At 47.1% G+C, this 20,480-nt stretch overlaps 1 protein-coding gene across 1 annotated transcript in view; it reads right to left on the reverse strand.

Annotated features, from left to right (window-relative positions):
- Csmd2 (CUB and Sushi multiple domains 2) overlaps positions 1-20,480 on the reverse strand; it is a 552,860-nt gene that overhangs the window by 348,015 nt on the left and 184,365 nt on the right. The window contains exon 4 of the mRNA XM_035438911.1: positions 3,954-4,148. Coding sequence (XP_035294802.1) covers positions 3,954-4,148 — 195 coding nt within the window. The remainder of the gene's footprint in view (positions 1-3,953; positions 4,149-20,480) is intronic.

The raw sequence follows: 20,480 nt of genomic DNA on the forward strand, positions 1-20,480 counted from the left end.
AAAAGAGCAGGTTTGGGGGAAGCAGAATTTGTGTGAACCAAGCATGATGCATATCCAAGGAGGGCTGGAGAGGTGTCATTTCTTCCTGGGCCAGAACTCAGAACAGGCTGTCACATCAAAGATAAGAGATTCCCAAGGATATGAGTAGTTCCAGGAGGAAGGTCAGTCAGGGAGAAGAGAGGAATCATGACCAAGTGTGAAGCTGCAGGGAGTTGGAGGAGACCAGGAGTGATTCCTATAAGCACCACACTCATGTTTTACAGATGGGATGTGGCTTCCGTCAAAGGTACCCACTGCTCCTATGGGAGGACGCACTGGCACTAGATGGTGGTGACCTAATCAGACTTGGCTCAAATCATTTACCGCTGTTAATGGAGTTTGCAAAAAGAAAATTTATAGGCCAGCTCCATTTTTTTTTGGCAGGGGGGGGAGGGTGGCTGGTTGTTTTTGGTTAGGAAAATGCACCCTATGCCTTAGAGGAGAAGGGAGTGTTAGAAAATGCAAAATCAGGAGGGAACCAGACTTTTGTGCTTACAAAGTGGACAGAAGTTCCGAACCAGGGCCAAGTGCAGGAAGCCTCCAGGCAGAAGGGGCTGGAGAAAGGAGAGATGGCCGGTGCCCTGTAACTTCCCAGAGAAACTATAGTCACCAAGGCTGAGCAGAGAGAAGTGTCAGGGTCAGCCATGTGTTTGTGGTAACTCACCTGCTGGGCAGAGATATAAGTTCCTGACACTGGCACACCCTTTAGTGAATGACATGGTCCTACAAATGCCTCTAGGTTTCTGCTCACTAAATGAGTTTTGGAGGGTTTGGTTTTATGGAGGTGGAAGGGTCCAGAGAAATGTTCCAAGTTCCCATCATACTTGCCCGAGTAGAACCAGTGCTGGGAGCTAGATGAGAGGGAAGTTGAGGAAAATTCAAGAAGGTATAGGCAGAGGAATTCTGCCTAACAGGACAAATGTAGACTGTGTAGATGAGACTTGGGTTACATTTGTTTTAGTTTCTGTCTTGGACCAAAGGGTGTGATGTCTATGATGCTTAAGAAAGGACTGTGCTTCCTGGATTACAACTGAGACATGCAATCTCATTTACCCCTCCGTTTCCTGGCATAGTACCACGTCATGATTCTGACATGTCCCCTAGAATATGAATGTGTTAAGGGTGACATCCCCAGGGCTGAGTATGGGTAAAGGAGGTACATGGGATCAGGCCACCTGGGCCACACCTCTGTGAAGAATCCAAAGTCAGACCCAACCAACTTGGTCTTTTTTTTTCTTTTTGCTAACCTAAAAAGAGGCAGATCCTGGGCTAGGTATGGGGCCTGAGAAGATGGGGGTGGCAGCTCTAGTTCCATGGGCTCCTTCAGGAGAGGCTAACTGAAGCCAGTTCTCTTGGAAGAATAAACAAGCATGAGGCAGTGGCAACTCGGGTTGACTGGTGGCTTGTCTGTTGGAAGATGGACTCCAGCAGGTGAGGGTGTTGGGATCAATTGATGATGTCTTGTCATGTGAGTGGGGAGAAGGGAATAGGTATGTGTGCCAGGTAATTTTCAACCCTGCTGCTGAGAATAAACTGTGCAGATGGAGGGAGGCGAGAGCCGCTTGGCCCTGAGGCTAGTCTTTCGAGAGGAAGATTCATCAGAGAGGAAATTTCAACTCGAAGCAAAAGAGTTACCTGCAAACATTTCTTAACTGCCAACAGATCTCCCACACAAGCATCTGTGGGTTCTGGTTCTATGGGACTTGAAGATGAGAGTTTAGGAAGAAAAGAGTGGTCAGTAGTGCAAAAGGCTATCAGAAAGCTAGGTGGTCTATGGGCCAGACAATGTCAATTTGATTAGGCAGCATGGTGTGGGGACAGTGTGTAGGGCTAGCCTGTGGTGAGGAAGCTGGGAGATCAGGATGGGTTGCAAGCCTGGCAGCAATTTTAGGAGCTAGGCTTGGGGTAGTGGGATGGGAGGAATCACCCTGCTGTGGGTAATGCCACCCAGGGGCGGGTGGTCCTCATAGTATAAGAAAGCAAGCAGCCTGAGTAAGCTATGGAGAGAAAGCCAGTAAGCAGCATTCCTCCATGGCCTCTGTTCAGTTTGTGCCTTGAGTTCCTGGCTTGGCTTCCTCTGGTGATGGACTGTAAACTGTAAACCAAACAAACCCTTTCTTCTCCAAGTTGCTTTGGTCACAGTGTTTTATCATAGCAATATAAATCAATCTAAGCTAAGATAGATGTTCTTTTGAGGAACTGAAAGTCACCTACAGGCAGAATAATGCCAACCCATGTACATAAATATAGGAACAGACCTAGTATGCACTGGAAGATGACAAGAACATGTGACAGTTGATTTTGACTGACACCTTGATAAGCTTTGGAATCACCTAGGAGAGACACCTCTGGACATGTCTATAAGGGCATTTCCAGAGACATTTGATCAAGCAGGGAAACTCATCCTGAGTATTGGCAGCATTACCCCATGGCTTGGGGTCCCAGACTGAATAAAAAGGGAAAATACCAGCATTCACCTCTTTCTGCATTCTGAATGCAGATAAAATGAGCTGCTTCACACTCCTATAACCATGACTTCCCTGCCATGATAGAGTGTATCCTCTCACACTGGCAGTCAAAACGAGCCTTGTTTATGTAAGTAGCTTTGTCAGGTATTTTTTCATAGCAATGAGCAAAGTAACAACCTGGAAGGAAATGCACACACACCATGACAGAAGGTGACACACACACACACCATGACAGAAGGTGATGCACACACACCATGACAGAAGGTGATGCACACACACCATGACAGAGGGTGACACACACACACACACACACACACACACACACACACACACACACACACACACCATGAGGGGTGGTGAGGCACACACACCATGACAAAAGGTGACACACACACACACAATGACAAAAGGTGACACACACACACACACACACCATGAGGGGTGGTGAGGCACACACACCATGACAGAAGGTGACACACACACACACACCATGAGGGGTGGTAAGGCACACATACCATGACAGAAGGTGACACACACACACACACCATGAGGGGTGGTGAGGCACACACACCATGACAGAGGGTGACACACACACACACTATGACAGAAGGTGATGACCACACACCATGACAGAAGGTGACACACACACACACACACACACACACACACACACACACACACACATACACCATGACAGAAGGTGATGCACACACAGTATTTTTGAAATGTATAAACTTTGTTTTATCCCCCCTCTTTTCCTTTTCAGTATTTTTTAAGCTCTTTAAAAAAACAGATCATGTATTACTTATCTTCAGATAGGAATGATTGACACTTATTTGGCTTTGATGAATGGGAGGAACAATAAAAAATAGTAGGGTGGCTGATGTCTTGGTTTGTCAGGGACTGAGTAGGTTTCCTAGTACATGGAGCATTCAGAACTAAAAACGGGGTATCCTAGGTAAATGGGATAGCCGGTCACCCAAGTTGTAGAAAAGTTTGTGTTTTGAGGGTGGTGAGAGGGTGGGAGGAGGAAATTTTTAAATAGGGATAACAGTTGAATTTATATTTGAAAATGGAAAAACGCCAGCACAAGGCCAGTAGGAATCATCTGGAGATGCTCAATGGATGGGGTTCAACAATGATGGTGTCTAACACAACAGAAGTAAGCACTTCCTCTGAGATGGGACCAGTGGGCAGGACACAGTGTTATAGTGAATTTCTTAATCTGGAAGCAACCTGGTGAGTGTAGATCCAAGGACTAGGAAGCCAAGTGGGGCTGAGGAGCCTGGGGGAGCATCTGGGGACCCAGGGACCTTCAGTGTTCCTGGATTTGAAATTCCCACAAAAAGAAACCATTGCACTCTACCGATAGATAGATCCCACTAGAAGTTTGGGTCTCCCCTCCCAGCCTCCACAAGCTCCCACAGGCCCTCTTTAGTCACCTACCTCTGCAGGAAGGCAGAGGGAAGTCCCACGTGGCACTGTTCTCGGAGCTGGCATGGCAGGTGAGCACTGCGTGGCCCTCTAGAAAGAAGCCGGGGTTGCAGCTGTAGCGGACTTTGTCACCCAGGTTGAAGGTGGAGCCTTGCTGGACACCATTGGGCAGCCTCCCTGGGTTCCCACAAGTGTGGCTTGGGAGAACTGTGAGGAGAGAAAGATGTGGCTGGTGAGCTGGGCTTGGCTTACACAACCTAGATCCTAGCAACTCCCCTTGGGCCAGGGTACTTGTCTGGATCTCATTTCTTCTCCGGATGGGGCTGGCTGCTACAGACTGGCTCTCCTCTCTTAGCTGCCAATCAGTAGAGATTGGGTTACGTGCAAGAGGTCATAGGTTGAGGATTTTTCATTGAATGTACAGGTGTCTGCTTGTTGATGGGCAGCACTGGGTGTGAGTTACACCCACCATCCTCATTAATAGAGAAGTGAGTCCAGTGGCCCCCAGAGGTGGGGCACACTAACCTCTTGGTCACAGCCGCCTTGATTCAAACCCACACAAGAGCCAAAGAGTACGGCCTTGCTCATTGCTCTTTAAACCCGATGTCCTTTCTTTTGTGACTACCACCCTGTCTAAAGGCAGAGGCTTCTGTGGTATTGCAGGTGCAGGGAGTCAAAGGGGTTGTTTAACGTTGGGCCAAACACAGAGGAGGGAGACGACTTGGATTTTCATGTTCTCATCAGCCAGGCCTGTGTAAAGTGGGGCTCGGGAGCCGGGAACAGGCTGTACCCTATGCAGTGAGCCAGCGCAATCACGGCACCTGTGTGTGTACTGTCATTATCCAGAGCAAATGGCCTTGGGGAGAGTGCAAGAGCACCCTGACCTGTCAGTCTTGCAGGGAGGGTATGCCTCTGTGTCTCTTATTTCCCCCTGACCCAAAGGCCACTCCTCCACCACCACTGCAGGAGAGCGGCACAGAGCAATGACCAGAGACGCCAGTCTGACAGCATCGCTGTGATTTCTCCCTAATAAAATTAATCTACATCATCCCTATCCCATGTATGGTAATCTTACTCCAACAGAGCAAGGACTCCAGAATCTCAGTAGAGCCCCGACGAAGTCTCTGAACGGCTCTGTGACTCAGCTTCTCCACTGGTAAGTGGAGATCACAACAGCACCTTCCTGAAACGGTCATGGTGACTATTTAATTGTTGTAAGATACTCAAAGGCCTCAGGACAAAGCCTGGCACAAACATAAGCACAAGTCAAATGAATCTACCATTCAGCCCCTTGGGAGGCACAGGCACCATTAAAGATGGCCTACATGGTATGGTAGGAGTCAAACCACACTGGGGGCTCAGAGGTGACTTCTCGAAAAGGTCACACTTCTGCAGAACTCTGAGATTAGCAAGAATTACCAAGGTCAAGGGTGTTTCAGGCAGATGGGGAAAATATACTAAGACCATAGAAAAAAATGTAGGGGTCAGGAGACTTGAAGTGAACAAACATGAGGAAAACAGAGAAGAGCAAGGTGGATCCCTGGCTTCCCTAAACCCTTGTGGCATCCGCTTCCCACCCACATTGCTGTTGGTGCCTGCCTTATAGAGCCTCTCCCCCAGGCCCAACAATCTCAACCATCTACAGGGCAGGATTCTCCAATATCCTCTTTCTCTCCTCCCACCCCCTTCCTCCCCTTCTGTGAGGACACAGCTCCATGCAGGAGGAAATGGCAGGCTCTGGGGTCATTCTGGTCTATGTCTGAAGCCAGGTGCCGACACTGTCTCCCTCATGACTGAGTCACAGGGGCTCTTTAAGCCTCATTTCCCTCAACATCTAGTTGGGGATGGAGTGAGGCTTTACTAATAAAAGCTGCACCTTCCAGGTTTTCACCCTGCAGTGTCTGGAGCTGGTTCACCTGTGTACCCTGGAGACTAACAGGGTGCCTGGCACTTAAAGGGACATAATTGTGTGTTCAGAAATTAGTGGCTGAAGCCATTCATTCATGTATCAACTCATTTGTGCAACAAAAATTTATTGTGGAACTACTGTGCTCAGATCTAGGAGTATGGCCCTCTAGGTTAACAGGTCTCAGTCCTCAGAGGCTTGCTTTGGAAGGATGTTAAGGACCCGATCATCCCCTACCTCTGGCACGTCAGATGACCCAGGTGAAAGGATTTGCTTCTGCTACTTTGCCAGTTGGCCCTGGTTAGTGTTTCCCTTGAGCCTCTGCTTTGGCTCACTCATTGTTTCCCATGATCACCTCTTGCTGGATCACTAAATGCATGCCACCAACCTTGGCTGCTAGCTCACTGGATTTCTCCCACAATCCCTTGCTGCTGGCTTTCTTTGGCCATGATTCCTCGCTGTTGACTCATTGTTTGTTTCCTAAAGATCCTCTATAACTAGCTCAGTTCCCTTGATGCCCTGCAGGTGGTTCACTGAACATTTCCCAGGATGCCTGTTGGTTGGGTCTCTGAACATTTTCCAGAATGCCCAGCTACTGGCTCAGCTCTATTTCTTATAACTGCCCCCCTCACCCCAACACACACACACACACACACACACACACACACACTGCTGGATCACTGAGCATTTCCCATAATCCCTTACTGATGGTTCATTTAACCTTTCCCAAGATGCCCTGCTGCTGGCTCAGTTTCATTTCCCATGATCCCTTACTCCAGACTCAGCCAGTCTTTCTCATGGTGCCCTGCTGCTGGCTTACAGCAGAGGCAATAAGATGATATGTGTGTGAGTGCTGGGAGTGGAGGGAGCCAGGTAAACATTTAGAGAAGAAAGCAAGCTAAGGTGAGGGGAGGGAACCGGTGGCAAACAGGCTGAGAACTGGTGTAGAACTAACGTTTCATTTTCCGCAACAAGACGCAAAGACCCAATTTAATTAAATTACTAATGTCGAATTTTTAATGAACCTGCTTCTGCTTTGGGCTTTCTTCCTTTGAAATTAATGACTGGAACGTCACTATAAATAAAAGTTGATTCTTTTTAAAAAGTCACTCTCAAATGCTTACTGCTCCTTACTTAATGAGCTGTTCTTAATCAGACCACTCTGAAATGGGCCTCAACTGGGACCAGGTTGTAATGAATGGGGTGCACTCCTCACATTACCTTCTTAATCCCAGTCTCTGATGGGGTGGGGGTCACAGAGTGAAAGGAGAGTGAGCTGTCTTAGAGCTGAGAGAGAGTGGGGTTCAAATCCAGCCCCTCCACCTCTGGCAGGATGAACTGAATTGCATCTCACGCCTCTCTGGGTTTCCATTCCTCATTTGGAAACAGGACAGTTTTTCTCTTCTAAAGGCCATGCTAACCAGTAGGGCTGATGACATAACAAAGTGATACTAGGTGCTAACAAATACAGTCTATCATTGTCATTGCTGTATAGTTAGAGGACAGGTCTCAGCGAGGAAGCCTTGTCTGGGCAGATGTGTGCCTCTAACTATCCTTCCTTGTATGATGTCTTCTTGATACATCTCTGTGTCCTGTGCTGGACAGGGTACACCCTTATGACCTCATCATGAAGTCATCTTCTTCAAAGATATTTCCAAAGGTCGCATTTGACCAGGTACTGGGGTCTAGGTCTTCAACAGATTTTTGGAGCAAATCAACTTAGCACATGGTAAGACTGCTGTAGCAGCTGAAAGAGCCTGGTTGTGAACCCAGGTCTTCCTAGCTCTATTGTTCATCAACAGAGGCAAAACTTGTCCACATGATTTCTCTTCTTCCTGCATCCTTCTAGGATGCAAATATTAGATATTACTTCAGATATTAGAGGTGATCACCTGAGTGTCTACATTTAATAGTATGATTTTTAAAAAATTAATGTACCCATCCTATGCATTTGTCCCTAAATAACATCAAGGGTAACGTCTAAAGTCTAGTCTTTTGTTGTGTGTCTAATGAAGGCCTTTGGACAGAAATAGATTAGAGATAAGCCACAAAGCAGTTTTTCTAAGGCATGAGTTCTTTGATTTGTTTTATTTTGTTTTCTGAATTTTTCCACATAGATATTATAACCGTTCTTGCTCTCCTGTCTATAAAACTTCCCTTTGATTGCTTACAAAATCATGAGTGGGATATTTACATCTAACACAGCCCAGAACATTATTAAAGGCGTGCTTGGCATTGAACAATTCTGTTGTAGATTAGCAGTGGGGAATTTTGCCCTTCCACAAAGCCCAGCTCTTGCCAATCAACATAATACGCTCTGTGATTGTATGACAATGGCTCTCCTCTGTGGTTGGATTACAGCTAGAACTACATTGTGCTCGGTTTTATTTTTAATTTGAGACTTGGGCTCCCATCATACAATGAAGAGCCCCTTATGCTATCTATGAATGTCCTCTATATGTCTTGATGTCTCTGCTATCACCTACGTGTCTTGATGTCTTAGCTCTAGCATCAAGTAACTAGACTACTCTCCATAGCCATGTGACTGATGATTTAAAGTAGCAGGAGAGCTGGGAAAGATTGGGGTAAAGAAGCTTGTCTTCCCACACCCTGACCCCCACATGCAAAGAGGAAAGGAGGCTGTGGGAGTGATGAATTTGCATCTGCCATGGAAGGCCAGGGTGAAGGAATAAAAGAGATCTGATTACTGGCTTGAAGCCAGGCCCTTGAGCCTCATCATGGCTCCTGTGACCTTCACAACTTCTGCAATTTTAGCTGTTGGACTTTTGAATGTAACTTATTGTATACATACCCATGCCTTGCCTTGGCAAGGGTTGACTTGCATTTCTATTCCCAAAAGAGCTGTCTCTACTTGCTATCTCTAGTTCATCTCAGGCCTTCTGTTAGATCAGAGATGTCTGGATGATGCATTTGATATGTATCATCACATGTTTATATAAAATTTATAGACTATATATGTGACTTCTTCCTCACTCCCCCTCCCCTTTTTGAAGCAGAGTCTCATGTAGCCCAAACTGATCTAAAATTCATTATGTCATCAAGGATGGTCTTGAGTTCCTGGTCCCCTCTGCTTCTACCTCCAAAGGGCTAAGAGTATAGGTATGCACCACCAGACCCAAAACTATAATATATTTTCTTATGTAATTTAATATGTTTATATAAAATTAACATCAAGAATGAGGTATCATCCGCTGGATAATCTGTTTGACACAGTCACTGATTTATGGTGTCACCCTGCTACAAAAGCTTACTCTATGATGATGGCATTTGGAGGCCTAATTTGTTCTCCACTGGGTTTTATAGAATAATGCTTGGCATGTACTAATTCTAATAAAACTTTACTAAATGGCTTAATCTTACCCAGTCCTCCCAACAACCTATGGACAGAGGCACTGTGACTCTTTGTTGAGATACACATGGTTGCCAGGGAACATGGGATGTTGAATCAAGGCCAAATGTACAAGGCAGGCCAAAAGACAGGGTGCAAGACTGCCCCATCAGTGCTTGGCCCCTCTGCCTACAGCCTTACCAATTACAATGGGCTATTCCTGTGCTGACCATACCACATGATGCCTCAACATGTTGACCAAGGACTCACACTGTCCTCTCAGGAAGAGCAAGGGTGACAATCAGACTGGTGGACCTGGAGCTTGGACTTGTTCATTTCCTGCTACCTGTCAATCAAACCAAGACAGAGGTGCCAAGAACCCCACAAATCAGTGGACCTGTCCTGTCCAGTTCCCCTTGACTCTTGTCAGACATGAGTCCTCCACCTTGAGCCTGTTCTTGTGACTCTAGCTGGTGACCTTTCTTAGCAGTGGGGTCACAGGTCTCAGAATCTTACAAGGCTTGATGCTTGCACTGAGTCCCAAACCTCCTGAATTGTAACTTCAGTTCCAGTAGATAGCAAGACAGGCCTGAGATTGACAGCAAGCTATGACAGCTGCTCCCCTTCACTTCCAGTCAGCTAGGCTTGAGGGACTCTCTGGGATCTGGCTTGTGCAGCAGACCCAGGGCCTTTAGAGGGACTTGTTTTCTTGGTGTTGGCATTCTCCTCTGACTCTTATATTCTTTCTCCTCCTCTTCCAGGAAAATGTAAGGAACTTTACTTAAGGTTCTTTAAAAAAAATATGGAAAACAACCTGATCACTCTGTGGCTGGGATTTAAAATCAATACATTTAAAATAAATAAAGAAATGCAGCTGCCTGGCCTCTTCTCTGCCACATCCTGTTCTCTTGAACATCACACCAGGCCCCCCCTTCCTTCCTCATGGGAAGTGTTACCATTTCTCCCCTGGATCTGTGTGACAGACTTCCTCCACTACCAGCCTCCTTGCTTCTGATACACTGTCCCCATGAGCACCTCAGGGAGTACTGAAGTGTACCCCTCAAGGTGTGCCAGCGAAGGCTGGCCCTCGAGCCTCCCAATGGCTCATTAGAGAATAGATAATGGTTTGGAAGACTAACGAGGAGAAAAGGGAAGGAAAGGAAAGGATCCTTTGAATACCTTTTTCGATCTGAGGAGAACACCAAATAGAGGCTCCCTCTGTGATCTGACCCTGTGGACATTTCTGTCTTCTTCCCTTTCACCATCTTGTTCCTACCATCATTACTATTCGAAAGCACAGGAAACCCAAACACCTCCTTTCTCGCTCCAATTCACCATTTAGCACACATACTCGCCCATCAAAACCCCAGGGAAATGTCACTTCCCCTATGAAACACCAATCGCCATCCTCAGTGTCTGTGATAGCTAATCATGGTTGTCAATGTCACTATGTCTGGAATCAACTAAAGGCCAAGCTGAACACGCCTCGGGGAGTTTTCTTGACTGGGTTGTTTGAAAGGAAAAGACCCACCCAAAATCTGCCCACATAAACGACGTGGATTTATGCTTTTTGCCTGCTTGCACTCATTCTTGTTGACAAGTTCATCTACCCTGTTGCTGAGTCTTTCTTTTGCTGGCATTAGAACCCACTTCTTCAAGATTCCAACATAACCTGGAGACCAGCAGCTCTCTAGGAATTCCCTGGGGATCCAGCACCAGATTGAGGCTGACGATACATTAGTCTTCTTGGATTGAACAACTTTCAGATTCATGGTCCTTCTCATGAGAGACAGCCATTGTTGGACTACCCAAACCACAGTCTGTAAGCCGTTCTAATAAATTCCCTTCATTCGTATGTATGTATGTATGTATGTATGCGTTTTGTTCTGTCAGTTCTATTTCTTTAGAGAACCTCAATTAATACTGTGTTTTACCATAAACCACAAAAATCCCTCAAGAGCACATTTTTATAGAATAGAAAGTACTGTCTAGAGGCTTGATTGTGGTAACTGGCTTCCACAATCCTGGAACTCCTGGTCCACTAACTAAGCAGGCTTCCTCTGTCATTTAATTCATCGTAGACTTATATAAGTCCACACTGTAAGTGCTTGGAGCTTTTGGAGGCCTTCTGTGGAGTTATATTGGAATTTTGATTTGATTACATGCCAACCTACATCACCAATATTCATTCATTCATTCGCTCACTCATTCATTCTAGTACCCTGCAGCAGAGCCTGTGAGTTTTCTCTATATGACTATAGACTCCCTGAGAGGCAGGAGTGGTATCAGCGTTCTTTATACAGTAATATATGATTTACTGCCTGGCAGAACAAGCATTATTGAGTGAGTTAAATATAATTAGTTAAATACACATTCTATAAATGAGTAAACCATGTCATTTATATACATATGTGTGCACATGTATGTACAAGATATATGCATACTAGTATGTATATATTAGATGTGTGTATCTGTGCAACAAACTTGTGCTGGTAGTTGGCAAACTTCTTTTGTAAAGACCAGCTAATAAATATGACCCCTGCTGCAATGGCTCAGTTGCCCTGTGGTGTGAAAGCAGCCATTGGCAGTACAGTCAAACCTTATTTGCAAGAATAGGTTAAGCTAGGTGGTGATGGCACACACCTTTAATGTCAGCACTGAGGAGGCAGAGACAGGTGGGTCTCTGTGAGTTTGAGGCCAGCCCGTCTACAAGAGCAAGTTCCAGGAGAAATCCTGTCTCTAAAAACAAAACAAAACAAAACAAAACAAAACAAAACAAAACAAAACAAAAGAATAGGCCAGAGGACCCACTGACTGCGGACACTGCCCCTGAAGGACTGGTATACAGTCTGGCCTGTGCCTGGTCTGGTCTATATGACTTGTATTCTCACTGCTATTGCTCATGTTGGGCTTAGAAACCCCGTTTGACTTAAATACAGCAGAGGATCTCGAGATCCAATGATCCATATCCTAAGAAGTAGAAGGAGACTCAAGAGCTGGATGTTTAATATGACCTGGGTACTGCTCAGAGCTTCATAGGGCACTTTTTACATGACTGTGTGTGTGTGTGTGTGTGTGTGTGTGTGTGTGTGTGTGTGTGTGTGTGTGTGTGTGTAGGGGGTGCAGATGCTCACATGCCACAAGGGCACATGTAGAGGTCAGAGAACAACATTTGACAGTCAGCTCTTTCTACTTCTACTATGTGTGTTCCAGGAGTTGAACTCAGGTCAGTGGGTTTGGTGACAAGCACCTTTTACTGGCAGAGTCATGTCACCAGACCTCATCTGGACACAAATCTCACACACAGAGAGATACCACAATTGTCCTCTTTCCATAGACAGGGGATTGAGGAATGGGGTGGGCAGTGGAACCCCAGGCCACACTGCAGATCAGGACCAGGACTCGAAACCTGAGTCACTGACCTCAGTGCTGCAGCCATTTCCATACATTGACCTTGACCTCCTGAGACTCATGCACTCTGTGTTGCTGCCCCACATCTGTAACTCTCTCTTTGGTGACTTCCCCTGGCCTACCCTAGCAGTGTCTTCAAAGGCATCTGTCACCTGACCAGTGAGGCCACAGAACACATCAGGACAAAAATCCTCTATGCTTCCTCACCCTATGTCCTCCTCTCTGTCACCTCTAACTCTCTAGAGACAGCCAGCACAGGCTCCAGAACAGAGCCGCCAAACAAAACAAAGGCCAGCCAGTGACATTTGAATTTCAGATAAACACAGATGAGTTTTTAGCATAAATAGAACCCGAACACTGTTTGAGCTATGTGTATGCTGAACATGATTTGAGCGCCGTAATGCAAATGTACTGGGGCATCCTATATTTTAACCAGAGGGGCGTGGCCTCCTATGCATCCATGGTTTTGATCTCTAGATGATCTGGGGAAGTTTCTTCAGGGGAATTAGGAAAATTAATAGGGGAACAATCAGAGTTTGGCTCAGAATTGTGCATCATGGGACTAGAAGGGCAGACATGGAATGGGAGCCCAGAGCACAATGGGCTGGGCCCAAGGAGAGTGAGGTAAGCTAGGTTTCCAGGGAAGCCATCTCCTCCCTCTGGTCACTCTACGGAGAAGCTGAGTTTTTATTGCTCAACCTTCCTTCACTCTATACCCTAATGACAGGGACTGTTAAGTTTGTCTAGCATAAAATTCACAAAGAAGTAGGCCATTACATTTACCAACATGATGCTAAATGTAAGCCAAGTAGCCACACAGGCACTTTGGGCCTAACTAAGTAACTGCAGGGTGAAGCTGAGATGAGTTGTGTGAACTGTCACCTTAACAGGCTCTATGCATATCTGCAAGGGACTTCCTAGATTGGGTTAATTTAGGGCAGGAAGACTCACCCTGAGTATGGGTGGTTCCATTTCATGGGCCAAGTCCCAGAGTGAATAAAAAGGAGAAAGTGAGTTAAACATCAGTCTTCATTACTCTATGCTTCCTGACCAGATATAACATAGCTGGCCACCTCACACTCTGCCACCATGGCTTCCCTGCCATGATGGACTGCATCCTGTTGAAGATTTACTAGATTCAGTACAGGTTAAGTGAAGTTTATTGGGAGAGAATACACTTACACAAGGGGCGGGTGATCGCTGCAGGTTCCAGCACCAAGGATCCTCCCAGGTGTTCCCTGTGACCCAGCCTGACTCAAGAGAGAGCAAGCCTGTCCTGACCCGAGACTAAATCCCACATGCTCACGTACACACCTATGACCACGTCCAGCTGTGTAATTAGATCTCTCACTACAGCTGCTTGAGGGTATTTCGTGGTTGCTACACTTACAAATAGGGTGCACTTGGCCCTCATATGCTTTGTGAGACCTGCCATGCTCTACTTAATTCTCATTATTTCATACTGATCACATCTGTGGAACCACTTTACCCTGAATCCGTCCTGTCTAAACCATGTAACAACACAGAGTGGGGGGTTCTCCCCATTATAGGAGACAAAATCAGTAAGGTTTGCCGACTCAGCTCACATGCCCAAGGATGAGGAGCACAGTGTAAACCCAGTCAGCTGTTCTCAGCTGTATCTCTGCTGTCATACTGCAGTAGGGAAATGGTAGGGAGGGCCATGGCTGCTGTTCTAGCTAAGGAATTGGCCTTGAGGCTCAGTGCTCACAGGTTCCCTCAAGAGGGCCAAAGATGGAACTCATGGAGCATTTTGAGTCTGAGAATCACAGTGGAAGAAAAGATAGGCCTTGCTTTTTCTTGCCTGTTGCTTCATTTTTAGTCAGTTCTAGAGTCTGTGGCTTCTCCAAAGGCCTTCAAGGCCTCCCAGAGGCTCTACTGCAGGTTGAGTTCCTGTGAGCCATCCTCAGGGTCCTGGGGCAGAAGTTAGAACAGGCTCCACCCTGGAAAACCCCATTTATGAAGAGCCAGCGATGATTTGCATATCTGCTCAGGCGTCCTTATGTTCTCACGCCACACACACAGATCCATCCCTAGGGCACACTTTACTCATTAGTGTGCACACAATTGTGCATGCAAGAAAACAGACAAATGGAGAGGGTGTCGTTTCTTCAGTGGGGTAGCCACTTAGAAGTCACCTGTGTCACAGTCAAAAGCCCCCTACCTGTGCTCATACAGTCAGCCTTGATTAAACTTAACAAGAATCTCTCTCTCCTCTCTCCTTTCTCCCCTCTCCTTTCTCCCCTCCACCTTCCCCCCACTATTAGTTAGGAAAAAGTGAGAAGGGGATAAGAGAAAGCAATGGGAGTGTGTGAATACAATCACAATAGATAATAAACATGTATAAAATTGTCAAGAACAGGCACGTGAGGAATACAGATACACACAGGCTCTCCCTAGCCTCTGTTTAGATTCTTTCTAACCTTTTCAGCACTGGGCTGTCATTTTCTCTTAAGGGACATTGGACTAAGATGTTACTGTGTGTGTGTGTGTGTGTGTGTGTGTGTGTGTGTGTGTGTGTGTGTGTGTGTGCACGCATGCTCTCATATGCATGTATGTATGGTTCCATTTGAACCCAGGGGTTCGTGTATGTTAGGCTGATGCTATCCAGAGCAACACCTCCACCCTGTCTCTTTCATTCCCACACCTGAAAACAGACCCAAACCACCTCTCCATGCATCCAAAGAAACAATTTGGGTTTATGCCACAGCATCTTTCCTCACAGGTGTCTCCCCACATAGGCAGAAGAGCCCTAGAAGCCAGTGTCACTGCCCCCACACGCACAAGCCTCACTGGAATGCATTTGAGCTCTGAAACAGACTGGAGATTCACACTAGACCCTAGGACTGCCTCAGGTATCCATGGGCTCAGTCCATGGCCTGTGAGGCACATGGGAAGTCTGTAGGGGTTGGGACGCCATGAATGTCACAGGTCTGAGAATAGCTCTTCCATCCCAAAGACCTGGGTTTGGATTCTGTGCTCCCACTGCCCGTGTTGTGTCTTAGCAGTTGTGACAGAATGGGAAGCAGAACACACAAGTCCCAAATCTGTGATGCAAATAGCAAGTCACTGCATCTTTCTGAATCTCAGCCTTGTCATGATGACACAGGGACACGCCATGCTCAGCTCAGGGAGCTATGGTAAGGATTAAGCAAGACAGACCAGGCAAAGTGCTTGTCTCGCTCCCTGGCACAAGTAAATGCTCAATAAATTTGGGCTGTGGTTATATCTAGAGTTCCCTGGGAGATGTCAGGCCTATGCCAGAGGGTGGAGCTGAAACAGAAGATGGTGGCTGGGAGAGCAGTGGGCTCCAGACCTTGAGTGGGCAGCTGTCCCTACCACGCATCACTTGGATCTGCAATGCTTTCATGGAGCTGGGTGGGGCCTGTTGGTCTGAGTCTGCAAAGCCCCCAAGTAACCAGGGAAACCCCAAGTAACCATGGACCAAAAATCATGACAGAACTTGCATATCAGGGCTCAGACCCCCTCCTGCTTTCCAAGGCTGCCCTGTGCTGCACAAGCTTTCTAACAAGTGGCTTTCAGCCCTGGGAATTGTGAGAAGAAATGATGTAGCCATGTTTCCTGGAAGAGGCATTCAATGTGGTCTTGGCAGAGAAGAGCTAGCATTCCAGGTAGAGCCGCTGGCCCTGACCCAGGAACACAGAAGCCCCATTGCATGCTTTTGTTTCCCAGGCCCCTATCCCAAGGGTCATCAGCTCATTTGTGCTGCAGTCAAGCCCAGCACAAACCATCTTCTCGACTCCACCCCTTGCTACCTTCAGGCTCCTCCACTGTATATGACCCAAACCATCCCCCCCACTCTGCCCCAGGGCTACCTCCTGGGAACCACAGTCAGTTCTGCCTAGTGTGGCTGTATCTGTGGGTTCCAGGGGGCTAGATCCAGGAAGGCCTCTAATATTTGGGAACCAGAAAATTTTTAAGAAATGTAATAAACAAACAAACAAACAAACAACACCTTTCTTAGGAATCATTATTTGCAGGATCTGGGAGCCAGGTCTGGCTCTCTCTTGCTTTTGCCCAGCTGGGCAGCCCAGAGCCAAACTCAGAACATTGAGGCCTAATGAGGACCTTGCCTAGAGACTGACTCTGTTCAGTGAGGGGGATGAATCAATTTCATTGATGTAGTAGCCAGCTAGGATCATGTAAAAAAAAAAATGTATGAGCCGAGCCTCGGTGTTGGGTGCTTCCTTGCAAATGAGCATCTATCGCTGGAAGCAGAATCCCAGCATGGCTGTCTGCTGGGTGAGGACCCGAAGAATCCTGCAGTCTCAGTTTCTCAGAGAAGCTGCAGGGATCAAGTCAGATGGTCCAGACTGAACATCCCCAGGATGCTTGGCACGGGCAGGTGGCTGCCACTGACGTCCATGTCCCCTCCCTGCCCCAGCTCTGCAGCACATGTAAGGGTCCCAGGTTCACAGATGAGGAAACTAACATCAGCGTGAATTAACTGTCTGGAATCAAAACTATTCCACACTGCCAATGCTTCCCACAGCTCATGGATATGGATTGCTACAGGGACCTCTGCACACACTGGGTGAGATCTGGAATTACTCTTCAGATGGCAGTCCTGTCCTGTTGGGTGACACTGATGAACACCAGTCATACAGATTCACAAAATATGGACAGTCATGGTCAAGGCTGGGGTGAAATATGAGGTATGTGGGAGTCATACCAAAAGCAACTCCTGAAGAGTCCGTCCAGGAATGAATGGATGTGATCTAACTATACCATGGAATGCTGTTAAGATTTGAAAAGGAAGGGTGTTCCCTCAAGTGCCACAGCACAGCACAACCAACCCTAAGGACACCACGCTAAGTGAAACAAGCCTGCCACAGATATTGTAATATATAGCTCCCATGGGGTCCTGGAAACTAGTCAGCTCCCAAACACAAGGAATATGATGGTGGCTGCCTGGAAAGCAGGAACCAGGTGTCAATGGATGCAGTGATGATTCGGAAGAATGAAGATGGCTGTATGACCCTGAATGGACACTGAATGGAGACTTTGGAATGGTTTGATTTTCTTACGGATATTTTACCATGTTGGAAAAACAAAACTAGTTCTCAAGAGCAGAGAGTAGGTAGTGGTCCCTGACTGCAACCTGTGAGTGAGCCTTGCCTCCCTTGCCCCCAGGAGGAGTGCCCCGGTGAACCTGGCTGCTGAGCCACACCACCCAGCTCTCCACCTCCTCCACCAGACTCATCACCAATTCCAGAATTATTCATCATCAAGGGGCTGCCGGAGATGGAATGTCAATTAAGAGCTCAGCTTGATTCTGTTTTATCTTATTCTCCCCCATGAGGTGCCGCCTGAGTGGGGCGGGGCAGGAGTGTGCCCAGTTTTGCTGTGACTTGTCAAGCAAAAGCAGTGTCAGCTCCTGCACAGGAGACTGAGCATGGAGCACCCTGGGGCCCAGGCAAAGGATGCTCATTCCAGGAAATAAGTACTCAGTATCCCTTAAAACTGACCCCAAGAGCAGAATACCAAGGAGCCCATACTTTTCTATGTTTCTAATTAGTCTACCCATTTAACCTGGCTGTTAGCAGAAAGGCACCAAAGCTCAGAAACAAACAGGCCAAGCTTGAAATCTGCACCGCACTCCATAGCATTGCATGAGCCTCTTGCTCTCCCACAGCAGCCTCCATCTTTTCATCTGTAGAATGGGCACAATGAGAGCACCTGTGCTGTAGAGCACAGTTCAACCCAAAAAAACATGTACAGGGGGACTGAGAAGATGGCTGGTGGGTAAGAGTATTTGCTACATAAACACAAGGGCCTGAGTTTGAATTCCCAGAACTCACACTGAATTCCCAGCATGACCACAAGTGCTTCTGAAATCCCAGTTCAGTGGGAGACTGAGACAGGAGGATAACTAGGGCTTGCTGGCCCAGGTTCAGGAAGGGAGCCCATCTCAAGGGAATGAGGTGGAGAATAAGCAAGACACTTGGATGCCCTGCTTTCTCTTCAGCATGCACACAGGCACATTTATCTGTATATGTGTGTGCACCTTCGCACATATGTGCACACGCATACATATGTGAGCATGTGTGTTCACACAGAGGTACAAAACGTGCATAGACCTTGACACGCATCAATGTGTGGAACTGACAGTGTCTTGAAATATCACCATCAGCAGCAGCACCAGCCTTTGTTTTCACTGCGAACAAGTACCTGACTAAGCAACTTAAAGGGAGAGAGGTGTTGGCTCACCTTTTGAGGGGATACAATCCTGTCCTGGCAGGGAAAGAAGCGGGGGAGGGAGGCAGGTTCATGCTGGTGGTGGCTGAACCAGTCTCTGCCTTATGTCTCCTCAAAATAGAAAAGTGAATGGTACAGGTCCACCAGCCACCCATGCCTCCAGCAACACATTCCTTCAGTAAGTCTCCATCTCCTAGAGGGTTTTCAACAATGTTACTATCCAGGGTCTAATGCTTGTGCCTGGCGAGGAGGGAGCGGCTGGGTGTGTATCAATTCACATTGACCCTACAACAGTCTCACTTCTACAGAGTGGCTTTGTCCAAGGAGCCACTGTCCCACAAACAGAAGAGCTGGCATTTGTTGTCACTCTCTTGAGGACAGTATCCCATTGGCTGGCACCAGACAGGGCACACAGAGTGGGGTAGGGATTGGTGGAGGGGAGGAGTGTTGCACTCAAGCTGGGCCCCTTCATCAGTGTATGGTGCAGACTGCTCTCTACCCAGTGCTAGCATCATGGCTGTGCTCTCGTTCAGGCTGGGGCCCTAGGTTTCTGGGAGTGGGGCGATGGCACAGTCAAGCACACCAGGCCTGAGTTTGTTGGGCCTGACTCAAACCTAGTTTGGCCTATGACAACATAAGGGCCAAGACCTATTTTATTTTGTTTTGTTTTATTTTATTTTGGCTTTTTAAGACAGGGTTTCTCTGTAGCTTTGGAGCCTTTCCTGGCACTCACTCTGTAGACCAGGCTGGCCTTGAACTCAGAGATCTGCCTGCCTCTGCTCCCGAGTACAAGCATGCACCACCACTGCCTGGCTTATTTTGTTTATTTATAGTGAAATATGTATCCGAGAAGAGTTGGTCTTGACCATTTTGGTGCTCAGGTCCATGGTGCTGACTATGTTTAGGTGGCATCCATTCACACAGCACCTTTCTCTATGCTCCATCCATTTGTCCTTCCTCAGCTGGGACACCCACCCTTCTGCTTTTGGTTTCTTGAATGTCACTTTTTGTAACCTCCTAAAAGTGAAATCACATAGCATTTGTCCTCTTGGGGATAGCTCTGAGGTTTATCCACATTGTGGCGGGTTTCCAGCCACCTCAAGCCACCTTTAAATTATGCAGTGTGGGTTACAGTTCAGCTCAGACAGACTCTCCAGCCACCTGCTGATCACACTAAATGGATGAAGGTAGACAGGATTCATGGAACCTGGGATACCAGTTGTGGCACCAGTGGACTAGGCAGAGAAGAGCTGGCAGGGCCACCACTCTGTTATCTCCACCCCAATGACACTCCTAAGCTGAGAATATTCCAGAAGCCTGTCTTTTCCCTGACAAAACTCAAGTCAGTAGACCACCTGGCTGACTATGCTTGAATGTATAAGTCTCTTTGACTCCTGGTGGCCCAGGTTCCCACACACTTAGTCTATGGAGATTTGTGTACTAGAACTCCCAACCACACCTACAATCAGGCTTCAGCCAGCAAGACTGGAAAAGACACTTTAAACATGGCTCCTCCCTGCTGATGTCCCTCTGAAAGATCTCCTCATGTCCTTTCCAATAAACCTGTCATCCTTACCCATACCTACAGTCTACTTGGCCAATCTCTCTGGGACCTATGACCTTTTCTCACCTTGTT

The sequence above is a fragment of the Cricetulus griseus genome, chromosome 2 (assembly GCF_003668045.3).
Source record: "Cricetulus griseus strain 17A/GY chromosome 2, alternate assembly CriGri-PICRH-1.0, whole genome shotgun sequence".
Lineage (NCBI taxonomy): Eukaryota > Metazoa > Chordata > Mammalia > Rodentia > Cricetidae > Cricetulus > Cricetulus griseus.